The 16,571-nt window shown below is 39.9% G+C and overlaps 1 protein-coding gene across 1 annotated transcript in view; it reads left to right on the top strand.

Annotated features, from left to right (window-relative positions):
• The window catches only part of zbbx (zinc finger, B-box domain containing), a gene marked incomplete at its 5' end in the record, with an annotated part of 64,068 nt that extends 51,577 nt beyond the window's left edge, over positions 1–12,491 (top strand). Inside the window, 3 exons of the mRNA XM_081371862.1 lie at positions 2,321–2,459; positions 7,224–7,382; positions 11,973–12,491. Of these exons, the coding sequence (XP_081227988.1) occupies positions 2,321–2,459; positions 7,224–7,382; positions 11,973–12,214 (540 nt within the window). The 3' untranslated portion in view covers positions 12,215–12,491. The remainder of the gene's footprint in view (positions 1–2,320; positions 2,460–7,223; positions 7,383–11,972) is intronic.
• Positions 12,492–16,571: the final 4,080 nt, after the last annotated feature.

The raw sequence follows: 16,571 nt of genomic DNA on the forward strand, positions 1-16,571 counted from the left end.
AATCGGATTAAGAAATTTTGAGCGGGAAAGAGTTTCTTTGTCTCCTCTTGACGGCCTAATTTGCATGGTTTATGACGGTGTTAGGATTTGTCAATTCTACTCCAAATGATGGTAAAGACAGTATAATACTTTTATCATGACCTTCTACATATATTTAGCTTCGGCACACCGAGAGGTTTAATTAGGTACCAAGATTGGTATATCTGAAAGATACAAACAGAGAGATACATTCTTATTCTTTAAAATAGGTACTTAGAGTTCAACTAACACAACTAGGCTAATAAAAGGGGCTAATCATACATGCATACAGGAATACATCATATACACTTTTGAATCACTAAGTTAAATGTTAAATGCACAGAATGTTTGTGTGTGTATTTGGCATCTCAGAGGGGTCTCTTCGAGCCATCTGGATTTCTTGCTTGCAGAGAGAGGGGGTTTGAATTGATTACAATCTGTTTGAAGCTCACAGAGAGGAGTTTGGAGGTGGTTCTGTTAAACTTCCACTCGGCCACAAACGTGTCAAAGGGGCAATTTGATTCAGACTCATCGGCGCTAAGCTGTGATTTACATTTATGAGGTTGATGGTTAAAAGCATTTCTAAATCTTAAAATGACAAGTCATCGTGAGTTTGTCCATACGCTACATCAGTTTGTGTGTGTGTATATATATATATATATATATATATATATACACAAACTGAAAACTGAAAGCTTTGCAAATCTACCTGAAAAACTATGCACAAGTGTACCTAGGACAAAGCCTGTTTTATACGCAAAGGTCACAACAAATATTGATTTGATTTAGTTAATAGAAGTAAATTGATAAATCTGTTCCTGGCATTATTTTTAAAAGCATCATCACTTTGCTGCATTTTTACACACGTGCCTAAAACGTTTCATAGTACTGTAGCTTTGGAGGTACGTTTCTTCAAGTGTCTTGGAGACGTTGCCACAATTTCTTCATGTAATCTTCATGTAACTCCCAGAGGGAGTAGGAAGTTTACATAGGGCACTGGATGGGGTCAGCAGCTGTGTCGCTTTGGTAAGGGATTCCCATTCATTGTTCAGCCGACGTGACGTCGAGAGTGACTGACTGAAAGGGAACGTCTCGGTTACATATTTAACCCTCGTTCCCTGAAGTAGGGAACGGAGACGTCACGTCCCGTCACCACATTTGCTGTGCAAATTTGGAAAACGGGTTTCAAAGTGCAAGTTTTTGAAAACGGTCTCCATGTAAACAACAAAAACACGAATCTCTGAAGACGATGACATCATGCACATCCGTATTATGTGTTCAGTCTATAGTGTTTCATTGTTATCTAATGGCCTGGCAGCAGAATACAGCGTTTTTAGTCGTTTTCACGGATCCATGTTAATGTTTTGACAGTGATGTTGTCTGTATGCAGAAAACTCAAAGGAAAAACTACTCCGTTTTAAGTATATTGTTGTCTGGTAAACGTACCCTTAGTTACACTCTAAGTAGATTGGCCTCTCTTGCGAGATTCCTATTTGTCAGTCATCCGACATGACGTCTCCGTTCCCTCCTTCAGGGAATGAGGGTAACATACGTAACCTAACGGTAAATTTAGCAGTATAGCTGGTGAATTATGTATATGATGTATATTATGATGTTATGATGAACTATATGCCTTTCTCCACTGACGTTCTATGATGTTCAAAGCGTTTCTAAGTATGCTGATTTTTAGAAGGCGGACTGAGATGGTGAACGGGAACATGGTTTGTGTAATATTTACACATTATTAGCTGTTTCATAACGTAGTCAAGCAAAAGGCTAATCACATTAATTACCGTGATTTGTCCGACATTGTAAAGAGTGATACCATTTTGCAGCGTTTACTACAAATGGACCTAGTGAAGCTCTGAGCTGGTGTGAGTGGAGGCGGGGCTAATTTGCATATTCATGGGTCCACGTATACTAAATGAAACAAGGGTGTGGAGTTACATTCAAGCTATTTTAAGGCATTATGAAAAAAATTTTCACAGGGAAAAACGTTTAAATATATAATTTTGTTGATCAAATATGAGTTTTAAAATTATTGACAACAGGGGGATCACGCAGTGATTACCATTCAGATTTTTTTTTTACTTTAAGCCTCAGAAATATTAAATTAATTTTTATGCAGAAATTAAAAAAAATCAAGTATTCAAGTCATTGTCTGTATGAATTGCATTTTTATACATTTCTGAATACATTAATAGGTCTGTAAATAAGTAATTGCCACGCCATTGACCCATTTATGAGTAATGACTTTCTGACTATTTTTCTTTTCTTTTCTTCCTTCCATTCTGTATCCCAGCGACAGCAAATCCAGTCGGGGCAGTACCAAGATCTTGAAGGGTTCCTCACGCTGGGGCTGTACCCTGGAGTCCTGCAACACAGTCCAGCTCCAGCTCAAAACCCTAGAGAAGAGCAGAACTACATGGAGATTTCTCTCGGTATGTACAGAAACAAAACAGAGGCTCTGTTCTGGCTAAACAAAACAAAATATTGCTGAGGATTAGAATGCAAGATACAGCCCTTTTAACATGTGAAATTATATAAAGTCAGTCAATCAGCTTGGAGCTTCCCATTTTGCGGAAGCTCTTGACATTTTTGTGTGCAGCACACCTGAGACGGTTGGGTCAAGATGCCTCTACTCTTACTAGCATTCGTAGAGACACAAAACATTGTCTTCACTTCAGTAAGGTTCAGTATAGTCAAGTTTTACTGTGATAACAGCACATAATTCACAGCAGATTATCTCCTTTTTCACAGGAGCACAAGTACACTGAATATCAATTTTCATAATGAGAACACTCTCTTGAGTTAAGATACCCCATGGTCTGACACAGGCCAGTGATTAACAACTTCACACAGAAGTCTAAACCTTCATAATGGATCAGATGCAATCTTAAAAATATGTACTAATGTTCAAAAGTTTGGGGCCGGTAAGGTAAGTCTCTTATGCTAACCAAGGCATTATTTGAGCAAAAAAATGCAATAACAACAGCAATATTGTGAAATATAACTTTTTTCTATTTTAATATATTTTAAAAAGTAATTTATTCATGTGATGCTGAAGTTGAATTACTCATTAATTGAATGCCTCCTTGCTGAATAAAATAATTTCTTTCGAAGAAAGAAAAAGCTTTTGAACAGTAGTGTACACACTCCAAATCATGATTCTAAAATAATACTTACTAATCGAATACTAGGGGCCCTATCATACACCCAGTGTAATGCAGCGCCAAGCGTGACGCAAGTGTTTTTTGCTAGTTTCAGCCCGACGCAGTTATCATTTTCACGTCCTACCGAAGTTGTTTAACACGTGCATACACATGAGTGAGTGGAGATGGGGCTAATTTGCATATTAATATTATCCTTACCAAATAAAGCCTTTAAATTAAGCTGTTTAAAGAGAAATATTAGTGTTTACTGTCGGGCTAATGGCTTCGCCAAGGTAGCACATTAACTGAGGAGCTAAAGGATAATTCCAGGAAATAATGAATGTATAAAAAAGAGGCATATTTTATACTCATCTTTAAGCTAGCAGCTCTCTTCAATGGCCAATCCATCTAAGTATGGAATAATTAGGTATCTAAATAACACTCGCTGCACAAAATACACTGTTAAGAGAGATGGCTGTGGTTTGTATAAGTGTGGTGATATATTACTGTTGGAACCACATAAGAGCCACATTCCAAATGTCTTATCTCAATTATTAGAGAACAAATGATGTATTTGTTTTGGGTAGGCTGAATATAAATATGCGAAAGACAGTTTTTATAATATACCGTAAAAAATGAAGCATATGTTTGGTTCATTGAGCTTCAAGGTTAATGAAAACAGAGGACTAATATGTCCCTGTTTCAGTTCTGTCTCTGTCGTCTCTGTTTTCATTGGCTGATAAGTGTCTTCATCATTTTCCAGCAAAGTCTTTTCCTTTTCTCATCTTTTTTTCTTCTTCTCTGTCACAGTCGAGTCGTTTTTATCGGCCTGTCTGTGCATCTGTAATCCCTGACGTACACTGACAGGAGCACTGGCCAGTCAGTCGGAAAAAGGCTTAATTACAGCAGGCGTTTAAGATGGCAATAGAAGGCAGACATGTTTAACCTTCAAACAGTCACTGTCTGCAGTCAGGCTGTTGGGTGTGTGTTGGCCCATGTGGTTTTCCAGCTAAAGCCCAAGGTGGTAACCAATAGATTGATGGTTAGAAGCTCACAAGGAGTGTCCTTATTGTGTCCTTTAATCCCAAGCTAGATAAGTCCCTCTAAAAAGGAAGTAGTAACACTTGAGTCATTACTATCCAAAACCTTACAAAAACCTCAAAAGCTTACAATGACTTCTGTCATTACTAGGGAGTTATTAGGGATGGGACGGTATGGAAATTTAATATCACGATAATAGTGACCAAAATTATCGCGGTTATCAATATTATCACGGTTTTGTTAAAACGTGATGAAAGTGTTCAAAAAGAGTTGATGCTCACACTGAAGACATTGCAACAAGTTTTATATTTGAAAATCAACAAACAACAAATAAAACAAGCAGCTCTATGCACTTTTTAAAGCATTTCCTTCCTTATAATGAATCAATAGCAACGCATCATAAGACCGCGCACATGCATTGTAACGGCCACCTAGTGTTAAGTAGTGTTCATGACAGGAATGTTAATGTGCCTTTAAGATAACTACTTCTATGGCGTAGCCTACGTTATTGTATGCATGCTGTTTTTATGTGAGCGTGCACGCACAGTGAGAGTGAGATTACTCGCGCAAAGAGGAAGATGACCGTTCTACTGCTGACCGTTGTTATTATAATGTGTTTACTTCCACTTTGATTTGTAGAGAGTTTTTTAGTGTTTTCTTTTCCCTTTTAACATTCGCTCTTCGACATGTATGTGAAGAGTGTGCTTAACTGAGAGAAAACATCTATAGTCTCGTGGAACTACCAGTTCATTTGCACTGTCATGTATTCTTCATCTGGGCAGACTTCAAACTCTCTGACAGACGTTAGCCTACAACATGTATCACAACGGACGCGCTCTCTCGTTTCATTCAAATACAATTTGCCGTCGCGTCTCCGTTTTTAATTGTATTGAAAATTAATAAATCAGAGTTGATTTGTTGTTTACAGAGTTTGATGATATTGTTGTGATCATCTTATCTGAACGGTTGCTTTGTACGCTGTACATGATTTATAAAAAGGTAAGAAAACATTAATCTCAATTCAATGTCCCCGTAATTAGCCTATGTGGTAAAAAAAAATAAAAAAAAATCGGTGTAATAAGTGTATAATGAATATAAATTATTATCCCTTAAATGTCACTCTTAATAGTCTTGTTTGAACTTGTTCGTTCGTCTTTGGCTAAGCCACTTGCTGCGAACTTTACTCAACTGCGGAAGTTTCACGTTTATTGATATAAAATAGTTCAACTTAAAACAACATTTCATGCCCAATTATTTCCCAGACGTAGTTTTGGTATTGAGGTCAAAGTTAACTTGCCTTGCGTTCGCTATACAACAGTCGGTGATGGTCACAAGACGACTCGGCAGATCTGAAGTTATTGCAGCGACTTTTTCTTGAGCATGTTCTGCTGACAGGGTGACCATCCTCGATTAAGTTTCCCTCAGGACTTTTGTTAAAGCCAAAATATGACCACACATCAGAATTGGTTCTTTTAAAAGGCTGAAAAATCTCCTGAGCACGGTCACTGCCTTCCGCCATTCCTTCTTGAATAAAAAAATATCATTGCGCGCTGCGCCTGCGTCAGACTGTTGCTGGCTGAACAGGATCTAAATCGCGATAATCAAACACGGTTTTATTGATAATTAAATTTTAAACGATATTACTAACCGTCAGCACACTTTCTGAAGGATTTGGTTATATTTAAGTCATTACTAGTGGGTTACCATGATCTTTAATTTAGAATCAATTATACATTGTACATTACTCTCATCTCACTTCTACGTAGTCCTTTGGGAGGTATGAAAAAATAGTAGTTATTGATTAGCTTATAGTGAACTACCTTATTCAACTGAGCACTATTACTACCAATTCAAGAAACAGAGATTAGTTTATAGTAGTTACTAGAATGTTAATATTGCATTACTCACTTGTTCCTGTGTAGTTATTCATTAATAACGGGACAGTATTCTAAAGTGTTACCGAACAAAATAATAAAGAAAACAAAGCCTATTTGCATAGTTATTAGAATTTGTACAAACGAAAAACTAAATATGGTAACGAAAAGAGGTGGGGTTTGGGTGATTGAGAGGAAAAGAAAAGAGGAAGTAGAGAAGCGGAAGCGCGAGCCTGGGGTGCGTTTCCCGAAAGCATCGTTGGCCAACTATGGTCGCAAGTTCATCGCAATGTCCATAGAACTCTATTGGTAACGACGGAACTTGCGACCATAGTTGGCCAACGATGCTTTCGGGAAACGCACCCCTGGTCGGGAAGTTTGGAAGCAGCGTCTGGAAAAGTCAGGGGAAAACGAGGCCGTTGTTTCAGCGTGTCGTGAAGGTACTTTTTCTTGCTTCTTTAATTTCGTTTTCATATATTTACTCATGTTTTGGGATGATTTTTGGACCCCTTTTTGTTATTATTTTTAAAAGGCCTCCTGTTGAACCTTGATGGCCTGTGTGCAAATGCGCCAGTATTTCATTTGTAAAGAATCTTTTCGTTTGCTCATTTCTGAGAGCGTGTTTCTGGTCATTAAGAGACTGAAATATTTCTTTCTTTATTTGTTATTGTTGTTGTTGCTATAAAATGTGAATGGACATTTCTGTTTCTTTCTTCTTCCCGTAAGTGTGGTTAACAGAAAATTTTAATTTGTTTTGTCAGTTATTTAAACTGTCTGGCGCCCAACCTGAACAATTAAAAATTTGGAAGAACCACTCTTTCGTTACCGTGCACACAAACACGTGTGTGTGTGTGTGTGTGTGAGTTGTGCAAAATAAGTATTTGTTGTATTTGCTGGCACAAAAATCCTTTCCATCTTTTGTGTTTGTTTGAATGTGGTCCTCTTTCCTTTTGATGTTGAAGGTTACACATTCAGGGTGAAAATTTAGAGTTGTGATGTACAGTAACACATTGGCCTTCTAGTAAACTGTATGTTCTGATCGTTGCTCACCTTCAAGACTGCAGTACATGATGAATCTTGTCTTGCTGTGTGGAGATCTCATTGTTTGTTTTCTTGTATCATTTTCTTGGTATTGTAGTTGCAGGGCAGGGGTCCTGGAGATCCAGCAGCAGTCTACAGCATCACGCAGATGAGGGGCTAGTCACTGCGCTGGTGAACGGTGGACCCATCAGTAGCACCCCTCGTGCATTCACACCATGCCATAGCAGAATGTCATCTCAGAGGCTGTGCTTCTCAGGTAAATAGTCTTCATTACTTGTACAACAATAGACGTGTGTAGAGATTTAATTTGATGTGAATGAAAAAGGGGCTGCGAAGAACAACTTTATTCTGTGACTTGATATTTTTTGTTGAAACCATGATACATTTTTTCAGGATTCTTTGATGAATAGAAAGTTCAAAAGAACAGCATTAATTTGAAATAGAAATCTGAAATAGAAAAAATATATATATTTTCTGTCACATTTGATCAATTTAATTAATCCTTGCTAAATTAATTTCTTTAAAAATAAATAAATAAAAATCTTACTACAGACCCCAAAGTTTGAAGAAGTGGAATCCCAAATGAGATTTAAGTGCAATATTTTCAATGAATCTCTTATAATAATATAATGCACAAACTACTTTTGTGGTGCTTTTTCATCCTGTTTAAAGAATAACTTTTTGGGGTTAAAAATTATCCAAAATAAATTTTTGAGCAAGTTCATAACCAGCCAGTGTTCAAAACTATCTGCTTGCCTTAGCTCGATTCAAAACGGTAAGCTTGTAATAATGTTTTTAATTCCAGTGGTAATGGTGGATTTCCATGGGAAATTCGAGCATGTCTTTGCGTCATTACGTCACATCTGTACACATAAAGAAGGTGTCTCGGCTAGTAGGCTATATTGCGTGTGAGGATGTTAGAGGTGGAGATTTATAGCCTTTTCTCACAGCACTTGATATAATTAAACTTATCAATTTGATGGCGGATCCAGAAAGGTTCAACTTCGGACTTCGGAGTGGCTACAGAAGAAAAGAGACTGCAACCGGGCCCATCCGAAAACAAGGATAATATCGGAAGGCCATTAAATGTAGTCACGCAATGCTGATGTTGTTAACATTAACAATTTGAGAACAAAGTATAATTTGCATGGTTTGACATGATATGATAAGCGAACGTTTGATTTAATCGGCGCAATTTACTGCAATGCTTTTTTCCCTTAGTTGGTCGGAACAAAAGTGGATGTAATTGTTACTTACTTGTTCAGATGACATTTTCCGGTGAAAATTCTTATGTTGGTCATACTTCCAATAAGTAGAATATGTGATTCCGATTGACAGTATCCACACCGGTGCGGTGACTGACTCCTCAAAACTTTAGATTCATCCGCGCTGTGCTGTGCTGAGGAACAACCCACGTAAAGTTAATAATTCCGCGAATAACTGCAATTGCAGATTTCGAACAGAGATGGCGACAAAGAGGAAAAACTACGGACTGCAGCTTTAAGTTTGAAAGCCCCTGGTCACTGTCTGCTTCTATTGAATGGACAAGAACATTTCTTTTTTGTGTGCTCCAAACTCAAACTGGTTTGGAATACATGATGATGAGACATCATTTTCATTTTATTTGGTAAACTATCTCTTCAAGGGAAGGTATCAATCATATGAATCGCTTTCTATGGTCTATTTACCACATCTAGGCCCTTGTCATACACTAGAAAACAGTCTGAGTACAATAAAACCTTCAGCTCTACTCTTTCTTTTTCTTCTGTGTGCAGACTTAGTCCAGATTATAAAATGTTGAGCCTGTCTGATGTTATATCTTTGCTGTGACTAAACGATTATTTACAGAGAACGTCCTCCAACCCTTTGGACACGGCGTTACGGCCAACGGGACATCAATGACATGGCTGTAGAATAGTCGCGCTAACCCTCAGCAATGGCGTGATTTATTGGCTCGCGCCCGTAATTAAAGCCGAGCTGATTCCTGAGCTTTCTGTGCCAGCACACACGGCTGAGGTTTCATAAAGAGATTACCCTGGGTTGCCGCATACGGGAGTGCAGGGAATGCGTCCAACGGCACGCTCCTCAATCTCTCAGCTCAACTCAGATCAGCTCAGCTAGCTAGCTCGGTTTATCAGTCTTGCTTTCTCTACCTCTCGACATATCTTCCTCTCTGTCTCTCAGCTCATCACTCGCAGGTCTGCAGAGGAGGGAAAAATAATCTGTTTAACAGCATGACAGCTGTGATTTCGGCTGGTGCAAATCAAAGCGTCAGATATCCGTCCATGCTCTCTTGCCTGCTTTTTTCTTTCTCTCTCTCCCGTTCATTCTTTTTTTGTCTCATATACTTGTGTCAGGTTAGACACGCTAGAATGAGCCTTGTGCATCGGGGGACACTCAAAGCCGTTAGCTCCCGAGTCCAAATCGTGGGAAGCGATATCAGTTAATACACAATCACTCCTGCAACAGTATTTCACCTAGGGAATTTTAGTTCTGAACTACTGTTTTTAAATAAATATTTTTAGGTGAATTAATCATTCTTGTTCACTTCAACACTACCATTCAAATGTTTGGGATCAGTAACATTCTTTTAAGAAATTTATACTTTTATTCAGCAAGAACACATTAAATTGATCAAAAGTGACAGCAAAGACATTGTAAGCCTGCCCAATCAGTCCAACGTCAGTTTCCGAAAAGCAGGTGAAGGTTTACTGCGTGTTACTGACTTTTCATCGTGGCAAAGTAATTTAATTCCAATTAAACTTTTATCTGACTCCATTTATCACGACCTCGAATTTAGGTTAGAATGCCAATTAGTTATTAGTCATTTATACAGTATAATAGTTTAGCAACACATTTGATTATTCTATTTGACTCTTTACTCTTATTATCCTCGTTCATTCGGGTGCCAAAGTCACACTGGGTCCTCGCACCGGTTGTTAATATTATGCGGGCTCACTATCACAAACTCGTCAGTTTTTGCTCACTAAACAGAGGTAATTGGCTAATATCTTAGGCGGTCTCATTCACGCTTAATCAATCAAATATATTTTTGTATTGCCCCCCATGAATATGTATACACTTGAATTAAAGTAACGTTTACTTCAGTCAAAGGTCATGGCCACTAGCCTACTACAGATATAAGCCGACCAGTATTACTTCTGATAGTAGCTTTGGTTTGGTCATGCCATGGTTTCCCATTTACACTTAACTAGAGGTAAGACTCACCCTATTTAGGTTGGTCAAGCAAAATTTTGCTGTCCTTACGGATTTTTTTTTTTTTTTTTCAAAATCTCAAAACTGGACGTTAGTCCATTACTAATCTGCTACCTGACAAGCTACCTGACATAATAAAAATACTTGATGCTATCGCCTCGAGCCTCTTGAGACATTTCTTTATATACTCAGACCAAGAAAGAAACCTAAACTTATGCTAACAATGGTAATTTGCATTAATCACTATCTTCAGAGTTTATGCCTTTTGAGGGCAGGATGATATTTGCATGAAAGACCCACCCTCATCTGTAAGTAAGATATCTCTAAACTCTTAAAAACTTTATTACCTTTTGGTGTACTTCTTTGGAGATGAGACCTTTGTACCAGTCGCACTGAGACATTTAAAATTATACCAGACATGTATAGTGTTGTATGATAATTGTTCACATTAAACCATATAGATTTTGGGGTGAATTTGGGTGATCTCAGCATGAGAGAGAGAAGGAATGGGAGATATGTAGATTAGGATGTTACTGAGGTGAGACTTGTGTCTCGAATGCTGATGCTAATTTCACAAGAGAGAGTTCAAATGTTAATATCCTGAAACATCTTTTGTCTTCTCGGGGAGGGGTCGTTCCTCAACCAAAGCCCCGCAATTTATCATTTCTCAAGTCTTACAACATCTACAATAATACAAAAGATTTCTATTTCAAATAAATACTGTTCTCCTGAACTTTCTATTTATCAAACAATTATGCATCAATATTTCCACAAAAATATTAAGCAGTACAACTGTTTAGTGGACTATCAGCAAGTGAAAGATCACCCAAGACAAGAGGAAGCTAGGGAATATATTAGAAAAAGTCACATAGAAGAGAGAAAAGTATTTTTTGTTGTGATATGCTGGTTTAAAGAGCATTTAAAGCTCTGTTTGATTGAAGCTGATTAGGCCAGTGTGAGACAGTAAATAATTCTAACCCGGTTAACTTAAGCCGCCCATCCCAGCGCTGTCTTCCCATGTCTGCTTTTCTGCTTTTAACATCTCTCTTTTTCTCGCTAACCACATTTATTAGTATTTGCTAGACAACTATCATTATTACTGTTGCTCATACTTGGGTTTAGGAATCTGAATTGACAGATTACTGAATATATTACTGTAGTTATTAAATTTCGATGTGTAACTCATCCTGGTTGTACGTACTCTAGGAAGAACGAGCCTATGATTGAATTTGGAAATAAAGCAAAATAACTAAAATGAGAATTAGTTCTCAGATGCCATGTCCCTAATTTATAGCAAAACATCTAGCATTAATAAGATCTCCAACAGATCCATTAAAAGCAGTTATTACTCCACCACCAGCGTTACACTATTAAACAAAGTGGTTGAACGACAAATTTGCGACAATACGGTTTCGGGAAACAGTCGTGACTAGCTAGTTGATTTCTTCAACGATGCATCGTACTATGGTAGTTAAGCAGCAAGTTACGTCATTGTATTGGAAACTCACCCCTGGTTGGGCCACAGACATGAATGATTCCTCAAATCAGAGGGTGTGTTAGTAGCCATTTTCTTATTGTTTCTCTTACATGTCTTCTTGTATTCTCATCAATGTCCTATTATTCATTTTAGGCACCAAAAGCAGATGTTCTCCCATCTCTTTTCGGCCCCCGAGCATCGAGCCTCGTCGACCTGACCCGTCAAACCGGCCACTGTCTCGTGTCGCCCAGGAGATCAGGGAGGCCCAGACTGTGGAGCACCTCGATCTCCAGGACTCTGATGAGAATGAGGAGGATTGCCTGGCTCTGGCCTGCCTTGAAGAAGAGTTCAGAAATATGAGCACTACACCATTAGATCAGGGTGAGGAGGCTTAGTGACTAAGACTTGTCTGGACTGTTTTTTTTTTTAATTCAGTGTAATATAAATAAAGGACAAGAAGATATAAAAGTTAGATCTGTAGCTATATAGTTAGTCTATAAAACAGCTTTTATAGCCATTAATAGACATTATTTGGTGCAGATTATTAGAATAACACTTCCAGACATATTAGTTGAAATATAAGATTCTTATTTTTTATTATTGGAAACTGTCACTAATTGTTAAGAGCTTTCAAATGCTGCATTGTGCAAAAATAAAATGTGTAAAAATTTGTATACAGTGCTGGTCAGAATTATTTGCCCCCTTGTATGAATTCTGAAACTTGTTACTGAGTAAAAAACAAATTTATTTCTGATATCTACTCAAATTCTTATCAAATATCCTTTTCATAAGAACTGCAGTGAAATATGGTACAATATGGTAACACTTTATAATAACAACTACTGTATTAGTCAGGTCCGAATCTTCAAGATTGTGTAACCCTGTAGGCATTTTTGAGGAAAAGTTGTTATACCACATTTTTAGAAAGTTCAATGTCTCCTGAATAAGGATCCACCGTATAACATTGAAATAAGGGTCCCATTTTCTTGTAATTGTCATTGAAACAATAGGTGCATTATTCACAGCCAAAACACTACAGGTGGATAGGGTAAAAATTTTAAGTTATAGATATCACCATAAAACCTTTCCAGTTTTTCACTTACATAGAGACAGACATTTTTTGTATTACAAGTTTTCTGAAATGTCATGTTTACATATGCAAATGAGGCATACCAGTATATATATATATATATAATTCGAGGGGCAGGCATACCAGTGCGCGGTTCTCCCTTTCGGGCTAGCCCTGTCTCTTCGCGTCTTCACGAAGGTTGTCGAGGTAGCCCTTGTTTCTCTCGACGACTGGCTGATCCTAGCTCACTCTCGAGACAAGGTTTGTGAACACAGGGACCTAGTGCTGCGACACCTAGCTTGTCTGGGCCTTCGGGTCAACTGGGAGAAGAGCAAACTCTGCTCCGTGCAGAGGATCTCTTTTCTCAGTATGGAAATCGACTCGGTCGCCATGTGCGTGCAGCTTATGAGCGTGCGCGCGCAGTCACTGCTAATTTGCCTTCGTCAGTTCGAGGGCAAGAGTGCGGTTCCACTGAAACAATTTCAGAGGCTCCTGGGGCATATGGCCTTCACCCCGTGGACGAACCTCAGTTTTCTATGGGCTGGAGTGCCCATAGAATGAGTTTCCTGGCATGTTGTTGTATCAACAGATGCCTCCATAATGGGCTAGGACGCCATGTGCAATGGACATGCTGCCGCAGGCTCCTGGACAAGACCCCAGCGCCTTTGGCATGTCAATAGCCTCGAGTTGCTGGCTGTACGTCTCACCCTGCACCGCTTCTGTGCGTTGCTCAGGGGTCAGCACGTATTAGTCCGATCAGACAATACCGCCACAGTAGCGTACATCAACCGACAAGGTGGTCTGCGCTCCCGCCGTATGTCGCAACTCGCCTGCCACCTCCTCATATTGAGTCAGAAGCATCTGAGGTCGCTTCGAGCCATTTATATCCCGGGAGACCTGAACCGTGCAGCTGATATGTCTCAGTTTCGGCCTCTCGCTGGAGAATGGGGACTCCATCCCCAGTCGGTTCATCTGATTTGGGATCAGTTCGGGGACGCACAGGTAGATCTGTTTGCCTCCCACGACTCTTGCCACTGCGACCTGTTTTTTTCTCTGACCAAGGGCACGCTCGGCACGGATGCACTGTCGCACAGCTGGCCGCGGGGCCTCTGCAAGTATGCGTTTTGCCCCCAGTGAGCCTTCTTACGTAGACTTTGCGCAAGATCAGGGAGGACGAGGAGCAGGTAATTTAGGTTGCCCCGTATTGGCTCAACCGCACCTGGTTCCAAGAACCAGTACTCTTCGCGACAGCACCTCCCTGGCCAATTCCTCTGAGAAAGAACCTGCTTTCTCAGGGACGGGGCACCCTATGGCACCCTCGTCCCGATCTTTGAAACCTCCATGTGTGGTTCCTGGACGGGACGAGGCAGGTTTGAGTACCCTACCACCAGCGGTGGTGGCTACCATCACTTCCGCTAGACTAGAGCATCGTCCACGAGACATGCCTATGCGTTGAAGTGGAACCTCTTTGTCAACTGGTGTTCTTCTAAACTTAAAGAACCCACGAAAGGCCCAATCAGTGTCGTGCTTTCCTTCTTGCAAGAAGGGTTGGAGCGAAAGTTGTCTCCCTCCACCCTGAAAGTGTATGGTGCCGCCATTGCCACACATCATGATGCAGTTGATGGTAAGTGCATTGGAAAGCACGACCTGAACATCAGTTTCCTGAGAGGAGCGAGGAGACTGAATCCTCCTCGCCCTCCTCTCGTTCCCTCTTGGGACCTCTCTGTGGTTTAAACTGCTCTGCAGAGTGCTCCCTTTGAGCCTTTGCAATCAGTGGAGCTTAAGTTCCTGTCAATGAAGACAGTGCTCCTGGTTGCATTGGCCTCCATCAAGAGGGTAGGGGACCTGCAGGCATTTTCGGGTGACGAAGCGTGCCTGGAATTTGGACCGGCTAACTCTTACGTGATCCTGAGACCCCGGCCTGGATATGTGCCCAAGGTTCCCACCACACCCTTTCGAGACCAGGTGGTGAACCTGCAAGCGCTGCCCTTGGAGGACGCAGACCCAGCCTTGGCACTGCTCTGTCCAGTACGCACCCTCCATACTTACGTAGACAGGATGCATTGTTTCAGGACTTCAGACCAGCTCTTTGTCTGTCATGGTGGGAAGCTGAAGGGAAAGGCTCTCTCCAAGCAAAGGTTGTCTCACTGGATAGTGGACGCCATTGCTTTGGCTTACCAGCAGCAAGGTCGACCATGCCCCCTTGATGTGACGGCCTGCTCCACCCGGAGTGTGGCATCCTCTTGGGCTCTAGCGCATGGCGCCTCGCTAACAAACATATGTAGATCTGCAGGCTGGGCGACACCTAACACGGCCTCTGGGCGACCCCCACGTGTGTAGTCCACTGTAAGCCTCTCTGAGCATGTGTCTTTCCCTCGGCAAGCTACCTTGCCACCCCTGGGTTTGAAATATTCCACCTGCAGCTGGACACCCCAGTGATTCTCAATATGCAGCCCCCTGGGGTCATGTGTATTCCAAGTCCCCCCCTTCGGGCTGGGCATAATTGCATATTTCCACTGATATATGCTTCCCAGTGTTCCTTGGCATAATTCCAGCAGCCATTAAAAACTATCCCTTTCATGTTAATGTTGTTTTTTCATTGTTTACATGTTTAAATATTCTGAGAATGCATAGTTTTAGTTCTAATGTGCAATAAATGCATTAAAACTTTTTTTTTGGCAGCCATTTTGTTTTTATTGTTTATGCCAAAACACTGATGTTTACAACTTGTTATACGGCAGAAATGGATTCAGCACCTAAAAATCACATAGAAACAACACTTGAAGTACTTTTCCTCAAAAATGCCTACTGCATCTTATCCAGGGCTATTTATCTATTTTGGGACCTGACTATATATCATTTTAAACATTATACTGTAAATACATAATAAAATAGATTTTATATATACTATTAGATTTGTTTAATGTTTTTAAAGAAGTGTCTTATGCTCACCAATTAAACTTACAGTATAAACTGTACTACTGTGAAATATTGCAGTGTTTTATTGAATTTGAATATATTTTAAAGTGCCCCATTATGGTTGGTATAGCTGTTTGTGAATGTAAACGTTCTTCAAAGTTGTAATGTAGAAAGTGCACGATAAATAGTTATTTTTTCCCAAAAGAAAGAATTGACTGAACCACGAGTCGTTTTTCATTCGAATCCTACTGCTTTACGGTTCTACATCACTATAAGAAACATTTGCATAATGCCCACCTGTGTTGTATGTTGTCGGCTTGTGAGCAACTTGACCAGCCCAACAACAGGTCGTTTTACCGAGGACTGCTTCTCAAATCTCGGAGTTCAATGCGGGATTCGCAAAATGCTTGCTCTAGAAAGATGGGTCAGTGCTCAGTTTATTTGGACTAGCTTGCTCCTCAGAATCATTTACATTACATTTACATTACATTTACATTACCTGTATACATTTACATTTACATTACCTGTGTACATTCACATTACCTGAATCATAACCTGTATGAATAATTATTGATGTATACATTTTCAACCGGGTGTTCAAAATACTTAATACGTTATTACTGTGAGTGTCTTACTGAAATACCGTATATACCCGAAAATAAGACGAGTTTTTTGTCCTAAAAATAGGCTGAAAATGGGGGGGGTCGTCTTAAATTCGAGATATAGACAAAATCACGGGGGGAAAGGGAGAAAGCAAGGGGAAA

The sequence above is a fragment of the Scardinius erythrophthalmus genome (assembly GCF_964197995.2).
Source record: "Scardinius erythrophthalmus genome assembly, chromosome: 8".
NCBI classification, from domain to species: Eukaryota; Metazoa; Chordata; class Actinopteri; order Cypriniformes; family Leuciscidae; genus Scardinius; species Scardinius erythrophthalmus.